Source organism: Oryza brachyantha, chromosome 7 (assembly GCF_000231095.2).
Source record: "Oryza brachyantha chromosome 7, ObraRS2, whole genome shotgun sequence".
Classification (NCBI taxonomy): Eukaryota; Viridiplantae; Streptophyta; class Magnoliopsida; order Poales; family Poaceae; genus Oryza; species Oryza brachyantha.
This window is the reverse complement of record NC_023169.2, coordinates 13,187,485-13,196,200: the sequence shown is the minus strand read 5'-3', so window position 1 is coordinate 13,196,200 and position 8,716 is coordinate 13,187,485. Positions and strand designations below refer to the sequence as shown.

General features: G+C 36.2%; 1 protein-coding gene across 1 annotated transcript; it reads left to right on the top strand.

The window, feature by feature from the left end:
* The first annotated feature begins 2,285 nt into the window (after positions 1–2,285).
* On the top strand, positions 2,286–7,490 carry LOC102705178 (cysteine-rich receptor-like protein kinase 10). The gene is made up of 7 exons (XM_006658591.3): positions 2,286–3,199; positions 4,829–4,966; positions 5,076–5,203; positions 6,019–6,226; positions 6,319–6,556; positions 6,658–6,808; positions 6,913–7,490. Exons 1-7 carry the CDS (start codon positions 2,395–2,397, stop codon positions 7,186–7,188), a joined length of 1,944 nt encoding a protein of 647 aa, XP_006658654.2. The 5' UTR covers positions 2,286–2,394; the 3' UTR covers positions 7,189–7,490.
* Positions 7,491–8,716: the final 1,226 nt, after the last annotated feature.

Below are 8,716 nucleotides of genomic sequence, written 5' to 3'. Positions count from 1 at the left end.
TTTATTGATAATTATTGTTAAAGAAAATATGCCATTGAAAATACCATGAACTGAAGTTTTAAGTGTTTCCAAAATTTAATAATTCAGAATTGTATGGTTTTTGCCTCCCGTTTAGTATTTTATTATTGTAACTCCTAAAGTAAGAATTAATAATAAAAAAATTATAATTGATATCGTCTCTTCCTTCAATATAAGCCATTATTCAAAAATACCATTTAATGCATATATTGATTTCAGATTACTCTTTTTTAAAAAAAAATGCTTAACGCATATGTTGAGGGGGCAGATATATATTTGTATATGGACAAGTCTTCTATTCCTATATATGTAGACAGTTTGCAATTATTTCTATTTTTGAGAATAACAGTGCTACTATATTCGTTTTCATTTTCAAAGCAAATTGTTTCAACTCGTTTTCCAATCCAATAATATCTACGCCTGCACACCCTGTTACCAAAAATCATCTTAGGCCAATCCTAATAGAGACTTCTTAGTAGTTTCATTCTCCATAAATGAGATGTCATATAAGCAAATTTGATTGCAGGACGATTATGAAATGAGACAGCGAATAGATTCTATCTAGATAAAACAAAACTGTGTATATGCTATTTCCAACGCTATGAAACTAGTTGAAACTGACATTGGGCTCGTTCGCTAGGCAATATTCAGATCAAATCTCCTCTCTTTTTCCACGCACACACTTCTCGAACTGCTAAACGGTGTATTTTTTTGCTAAAAAAGTTTATACGAAAGTTGTTGTAAAAAATCATATTAATCCATTTTTCAAGTTTTTAATAGCTAATACTTAATTAATCATATGCTAATAGCTTTTGCATGCACTGATTAGGACCCTTAGCACCCTCTCCTGCGAATGAGCCCATTGTAAGCTAAAGGGTGTCATTTCTCATTCCTCCTGCCAATCACATATATCGCTCGTAAATGCTATAATTAGCATATGAAACTGTGAAATAAAATTATACATTTGACCTTTTTCATTTATCAATCTAGACCTTTTAATAAGACATGGCATGTGAAAACCATGTAACGAAACTCTCCACTGGCAATAATCTTATAGGTCGAAAACTATCCAGCGAAAGGATATTCTAAAGCATGTGCTAGTTTGCTACTGAACTATGTGTTTCATATAAAAATTTTCTATATACAATTTATCATCAAATAGCTATTACACAAGTTAGATAATCCTTCAAACTCTCAATCTCAGCTTCAAACATCACATTTTTGCTGTCCATCCAATAATTTTGTTGATTGTTAGCACCGTTTAGTTATTATGCCTCCGTCTTCATTAGTGTACTTGTATCATTTAAAGTTTGTCCTAAATAAATATGATTTTACATTCTATTTTTTCCTCCAACTGTCTATCATTCTAATTTCTCTTATTTTAACCCCCAACTGTTTTTCACTGCGAACCAATTAACATATTAATAGGGGACAACTAGTTCATTTTTACCACGTACTAATTTGCCCTTGATGAGGCAGAAATGCACTCACTCAGTGGCACAAGATAAACACATATATACTACGTGCAAGTAATTTTTTAGCACACTTTAACTAGGGGATTTTTTTTAAGAAAGAAGAAACATGTAAACTCTGTACCAAACAGGGATCAATGAAGACAATCATTACAAAATACCTAAACGCTAAGAAAAGGATCAATGACAAAAGTCACAAAACCTTATCAATGTTAAGGTTGATCTAGAAAGGAGTGGAAAATCCATGACAACGAGATCTTTAAAAGCTTGGCCTTAGCGATAATGCCTCCAAGAACGAATATAAGCAGTGGATATAAATCCATGTTTTTCCAACAGAATTCCACAAACACGAATGAGGACGGAACAACTGCCGTGCATTCCACGACGCGGTAGAACCGTAGAACATAGTGTGGGGGATTGGAATGATCCACGTGATATCACCGTGAAGTTGCGAAAAAGATGTGTATGTGACACGATCAAACCATAATGAGTCAGCGGAAGACCGAATAATCCAATCATAATCGTTTTCTTAGCTTGATACATTATTGAATAGTACTCCATCCTTTTTAGGTTATAAGTCGTTTTGACTTTAGTTAAAATCAAACCACTCTAGACAAATATAATAACATATACAACACTGAATTAGTTTCATTAAATCTATAATTGAATATTTTTTTTATAATATGTATTTTTTAAGTTGTAAATGTTACTATTTTCTTATAAACTTAATCAAAGAGTTTAGTTTTGACCGAAGTCAAAATGATTTGTAACCTGAAACGGAGGGATTATTATTAATCGTCGATCTTATTTACTACAAGCTGATGGTTTTGTGTCTCCTCTCCCTATTTACGCGGTCTTATCCAGTTCCCGATCCTCCTCTGATCCTTCTCTTCTCCGTCACGCCATGCGTGTCGATGAACTATTATTCCTCGCCGTCGTCGCGCTCCCGCTGGCTGCCGCCCAGTGGGAGATCTGTGGCAGCAAAGGCAACTACTCGGCGAGCAGCACGTACCGGTCCAATCTGAGGCAGATCTCCACAGACATCACCAAGAATGCTTCATCTTCCCCGTCCCTCTTCGCCGCCGGCACGGTCGGCGCCGTCCCAGACATGGTGTACGCCCTCGCTCTCTGCGTCAGCGACAGCAACTCCTCTGCCTGTGAAGCCTGCGTCGCCACCGCCTTCCAGGACGCGCAGCAGCTGTGCGCCTACGACAAGGAGGTGTCCATCGCCTACAACCTCTGCTACCTCCGCTTCTCCGACGCCAACTTCCTCTCCTCCACGGACAACTCCGGCTTGATCGATCTCTACAACGAGGGAAACATCACCGGCGACGTCGGCCGCTACAACCGTGCGATCACCAGGCTGATCAACGCCACCGCGGTGGAAGCAGAGGTGTCGCCGCGGCTGTTCGCGAGGGGAGAGGTGCCGTTCGACGACCCCCAGTACCCCAAGATCTACTCGATGGCGCAGTGCTCGCCGGACCTAACTCGGGCACAGTGCGGGCGGTGCCTCGACAACCTGATAGGACGGTGGTGGCAGACGTTCCAGGCGAACACGGTGGGCACGAGGAGCATCGGCACACGGTGCAACATGAGGGCCGAGCTGTACTCGTTTGCGTCTGGGATGGTGCTTCTGCCGCCCGACGCAGCCGGGCCAGCTCCGCCGCCGGTGCTCGCTCCACCGCCGGAGGACCCGAATTCTACAACAGGTGATTTATCGATTGACGAATATAATACCGCTAAAAAGCCTAATATTAATCATAGCCATTCACGCTAAAGATTTTAACCCACGTCTTTTCTCTTCTGTTTATACTTATAAGACAAAATTTAAATCTAGAATAGATCTTAAGGTTTTCCATTAGAGATTATTTTTCAGTCTTGACTTTTAAATCGCTAAGAACGCGTATATAAATTTTTTATTCCCACCTTACCTTTTATTTGCAAATATGCCGTTTGACTTTTTTCTAAATAAGCCAAGCAATCACCCCTTTAACCACTGGTTTGATTTCAACGAAAAAACAAAGCATTTCAATTTCTCATCATTAATTTTTATAATTTTCATTTGGTTTCTAGAATAAATTATAGAAAAGTCAAAGTTTCTTATAACCTATAGGAGAAAACATTGAAATTTTTTGTTGACTTAAACCTTCTGAAAAAAAATTGGTGCACGCATTTATGTTCCTCTGCATTCTCTGAGTCCATGTGTTGAAACTCTGTAAGTATCTATTTTCCGGATCGAGAAATAGTTACCGCTCTCTTTATTCCAAAATATAATTATTTGTGAATCTTATACTTTTCACAGGCATTATCTTTTCCCATATTTAAGGTAAAAAATCAAACGATGTATGTACAAACGAAAAATAATTATGAATAAGATTTTTATATACGTGTTCTTGGTGATCTAAAAGTAAAAGAGGGAAAATAAACAACGGTTGAAAAAAACTCAAAATCAACTCCAAATTTAACATTGAAAATCAAATTTTGACTTATAAACATAAGAAAAAGCGAAAAGATGGGGTGATAGTATTACTCGTCACAATAATTACATTTTATCAAAATTGCTTCTGTTTTATACCACACCTACTGTTCAACCTCTATCAATGTAATACCCCAGTCAAGGTAGTGTTTTGGTCCGTTTGTGTGTTCTTCGGCTCCACCATTCTTATAGTAAAAAATATTTAAAAATAAACTATGATGAAAAAAACCAAAAACAACTCTAAAATTAAGTTTTAAAATTTAAATTTTTAACTATGCTTATAAGCTAAAGGGAAAACTATGGAGCCATAAGTCTTCCAAAGAAACTATTTTTACTCCTGTCAACTTCGCTGCACCTACTAAGCTAGCACATTTTTAACATGTTTCCTCCAGCAAAAATATATGTAATAATTTTGAAGGTGTTACTTTAATTTTTTTATTACAATAAGTTTATCAACTCTTTTAAGTTAGTGATATTATGATAATATTTTTCAAGACAAGTCTACATATATCATTTTTATATTTCCAAACTAAATTGATCAAATGTTATAAAAAAGGGCATATATTAATGACCATGGAGAGTAGCAAATATTGGACCGTACTTTTTTCTTATTTGACGACATTGACTTTGAGTTTTATATTTGACTATTCATCTGATTGATTTTTTTTAAATACACACAACTATAAATCATGCTTAAAGTATCTCTAATGATAAAAAATAAAAAAATAATTAGTAATTATATATATTTTTCATAAGACAAATGGTTAAAAGTATAAAAAAATTAACAGTCTCAAATGCAGGTTATGAACTCGTTAGGTCACCCATAATATTTGAACTTATTGATTTCCCAGCAAAAATGCAGGTAAAAATAAGCCGACAACCAAAATTCTGGTCATTATTTTGCCAGTAGTGGTCATTGCTTCCGTTGCTGCAATTTCCCTCCGTGCGTGGAATATGCGCAAGAAACGAAGATGGAGAAGAGCAGATAATTTCTCCGGACGTATGTCATCTGCACAAGTTGGCATAAACTCCTAAGAAATTTCAATTAGCATTAATTCTTTATGATTTGTATTTATTAACAGTTTAACATATCCATGCAAATTTTCCAGTTAATACGGCTGAGGACTTTGAAACCATCAGGTCAAACTTGCTATCTCTGTCATCACTACAAGAGGCAACGGATAACTTTGACGAAAACAAAATACTTGGTGAGGGAGGATTCGGTGCAGTTTATAAGGTATTGCAGCAATGATTGTTAATTTATCTTTTAGATTTGGCTTTAAGATCAATAAGAATACATATATGAAAGTTTTGTTTACAAATTATTTTTTATTTGCAATATGCCTTTGACCTTTTCACTCGAAAAGATAAACAATCACCCCCTTAGGCTTTATGAAATTCAGCTACTTATACAGTAATATATGCACTGCCATTTACATACATCTTCATCGGTAATTTTATTCAATATTACAAATTAATAAATATCAAGTTGAATTATTCATGGGCATACTCATAAAAAGCAAATTATTTCTTCTGTAATTATCGATTCTATTTTTTTGGTCTAAAAACATATGTTCCTACACAAATTAATTTACTAAAAATTGTTGTAGCTAGAATCTTTTTAATAAACTTTTTCAACTTCATTAATAATTATTTTCTCCATTCCATGTTATAAGACTGTCTGACCTTATCTAGATTTATTATTTGTGTGCTAATAAATCTAGACACATATACAAAACATATATGTTGATACATTCATAGATGTATACAAACCCAGAAAGTCTTATAATATAGAACGGGGTAATACAACATTAGAAATTAAAAATTATAAGTTCATTACTTGATTTCCACACCATATATTGAATAATTTTTCTTGGTTCATTACATATTATATAGTAGATCTTGCTTTTATTTTGTTATGGATTTGAAGTTCAAAAAATAATTAATACATAGTTGTACGGTCTTATTTTTAGTTCCTTGTTAGCTTAAATCATTCGGAATTAGAGGGTCAACTACTTGGATATTGATTATTTATTAAATCAATATATTTAGGGACTTCTTTCTGGACAAGAAGTGGCGGTGAAGAGGCTGTCAAAGGGTTCAAACCAGGGGCTAGAAGAGCTGAAAAACGAGCTAATTCTGGTGGCCAAACTACATCATAAGAACCTTGTTCGTCTTGTGGGGTTTTGCCTAGAAGAGGGAGAGAGGATGCTTGTCTATGAATACATGCCCAATAGAAGTCTCGACACCTTTCTTTTTGGTACTATTAATATTTGTGAATTTAGATATATATACCCTTTTCATGTGCAGCAATGACATTACAACAATGGGTTCTTATCTGGTGTTAATTAGATGCGGAGAAGAGGAGACAGTTAGACTGGGCAACAAGATTTAGAATTATAGAAGGTGTCGCACGGGGACTACAATATCTTCACCAAGACTCCCGAAAGAAGATCATTCACCGTGACATGAAGGCGAGCAATGTCTTGCTAGACGCAGACATGAACCCTAAGATAGGGGACTTTGGCCTCGCTAGGCTCTTTGGGCAGGACCAGACTCGAGATGTTACCAACCGTATTGTCGGGACATTGTAATTCAGTCCGTTACTCCATTAAACACCTAACACCTTTGTGCTTATATCTGGCTAAATGAACTGACCATGAAATATATTTTCCTTGTTGCTGCAAGCAGTGGTTACATGTCTCCTGAATACGTCATGCGAGGGCAGTACTCTATGAAATCGGACGTGTTCAGCTTCGGCATCCTCATCATAGAGATCGTGACAGGCCAGAGAAACAACAGGCCACACTTCTTTGAACAAAATGAAGATGTAGTCAGCACAGTGAGTATCTCTGCTAACTTACAGAGGAATATATATTGCCAGTAGCCGTAAATGCATGTCGTTGCCACTGAAAACTGAAAAGATATGTGTGCAAATAATGGTAGGTTTGGAAGCGCTGGTCAGAGGGAACAGTTGCGAAGATGATCGACCATTCCTTGGGTAAAAACTACCCCGAAGCCGAGGTGCTAAAATGCATCAACATTGGACTCCTATGCCTTCAGGAGAACCCTATAGATCGACCTACAATGGCGGATATCATGGTTTTGCTTAACAGCAACGCTAGCAGCTCTCTACCGGCTCCTGCAGCTAGGCCAACATTTTTCTTGGTGGATGGGAGCTCTCGCTACTCCCAAACCATAACACAGTTATCTGCCAGGTAGGGGCTAATTGCTAAAGCATATCTAGCGGGCATCGCTGGTTAATTGTCGCCTATCGTTTCGTATTGGAATTGCATATAGTATTATCAACTTTGTAATCCGGATAGCAAGTTCAGTTTTCGAGTGGGGTAAATTTGGTTGAGCCGAGGTGCAGCCCACTTCCTCTGCAATGCAGACTTGGATGGCTGATGCGTGTCTCAGGGTGAGAATGGTTAGATTCAATCCGTTTATCCGTTCGAATCTATCCATAATATTATCCAATGGAATTGAAATGGTGCCCCTAAATTTTAATGGACCAAATGGTTCTAACCTTAATAACCTTAAGATCTATGATCCATCCTTCTACTTGTTATTTTCATTTTAAGAATTTTATTCATACTCATTTTACCCATTTTATTCATATTTATTTAGTACGTATAAACTCAGATCTAAGATTTTAAACTCGCGTTCACACTATAAAAAATTATCAAATTTGACTAAAATTTAGTGAGATAGTTTATTATGTACAAGAGCAACTATGTAAAAATTTTGATCCATTTTTACATGTGAGACCCACATATGTCTTTTCTCCTACTAATTAGGTTATCCATTTGATTATACATGTATAACCTATTCACACAATGTATTTCATTAGCGATAATGGATTCCATTTTATCATAGCCAGTTTCCTCCCAATAGTCCAAAGGAAGATGCATATGCTTCCGAAATTTAATTGGGAGTATCATTGATGAGGTATACAGTAAAATCATCACTAAAAGACTTAGTCCTTATTTGTCTCTTGCCCCTCCAACGAGCTCCATTGTTATCCTTCTCGATAAGAAGTTAATGTGTATGTTCAGTTTGTTCTAGTGGTGTGATTGAGCTAGGAATTATTTTAGAATGTTGGCTAAAAATACTATGTGTATTCTTCATTGAAAAAATGTTCACAAAAAAGGTAGAATCACTAGACACCATATTTGTGCCAACATGCATGTCCGGTACCTCAGATTTAATTATTAAAAATCTATAAATACTGTTGTGGTGAGCATATCCCAGAAAGACACAATCCGTAGTCTTAGGTCCAAGATTACACATCTTAGTTATTGGTATATTGACTTTTTTCCAAACAACTCTGCATGCGCAAGACAGGTACTGGTTTTCTCCCAATCCATATCTTGTATGTGTTTTATTATTATTTCTATTAGAAACTCTATTTAACACATGATTTGAGGTCAACAATGTCTCCCCCACCATGCCTTGGGTAGTCCCATAGTTTTCAACATGACATTCATCAAATCAGTCAGCGTGTGATTCTTCCTTTCGATAATCCCATTAGACTCGAGAGAACAAGGTGATGTCCTCTTATGTATGAAACAATGTTCTTGCAGAATAAGTCCAATTCATTTGAGAAAAACTCCCCACCATGACCGGAACTAAGTCTTTATATCTTCTTATCAAGTTGATTTCGTCTGCCTTATAAATTTTAAAATAGTTTAGAAGCTTTCATTTTTAATAAATATACATAGCAAAATCTAGTAGAATTGTCAATCGA

Excerpts from the sequence above, each read along its gene's own strand:
- LOC102705178 (XM_006658591.3), top strand. The coding sequence starts at position 2,395 with ATGCGTGTCGATGAACTATTATTCCTCGCCGTCGTCGCGCTCCCGCTG. Across the intron at positions 3,200-4,828 it reads GGACCCGAATTCTACAACAG|GTAAAAATAAGCCGACAACC; the intron begins GTGATTTATCGA and ends GCAAAAATGCAG. Across the intron at positions 5,204-6,018 it reads GATTCGGTGCAGTTTATAAG|GGACTTCTTTCTGGACAAGA; the intron begins GTATTGCAGCAA and ends CAATATATTTAG.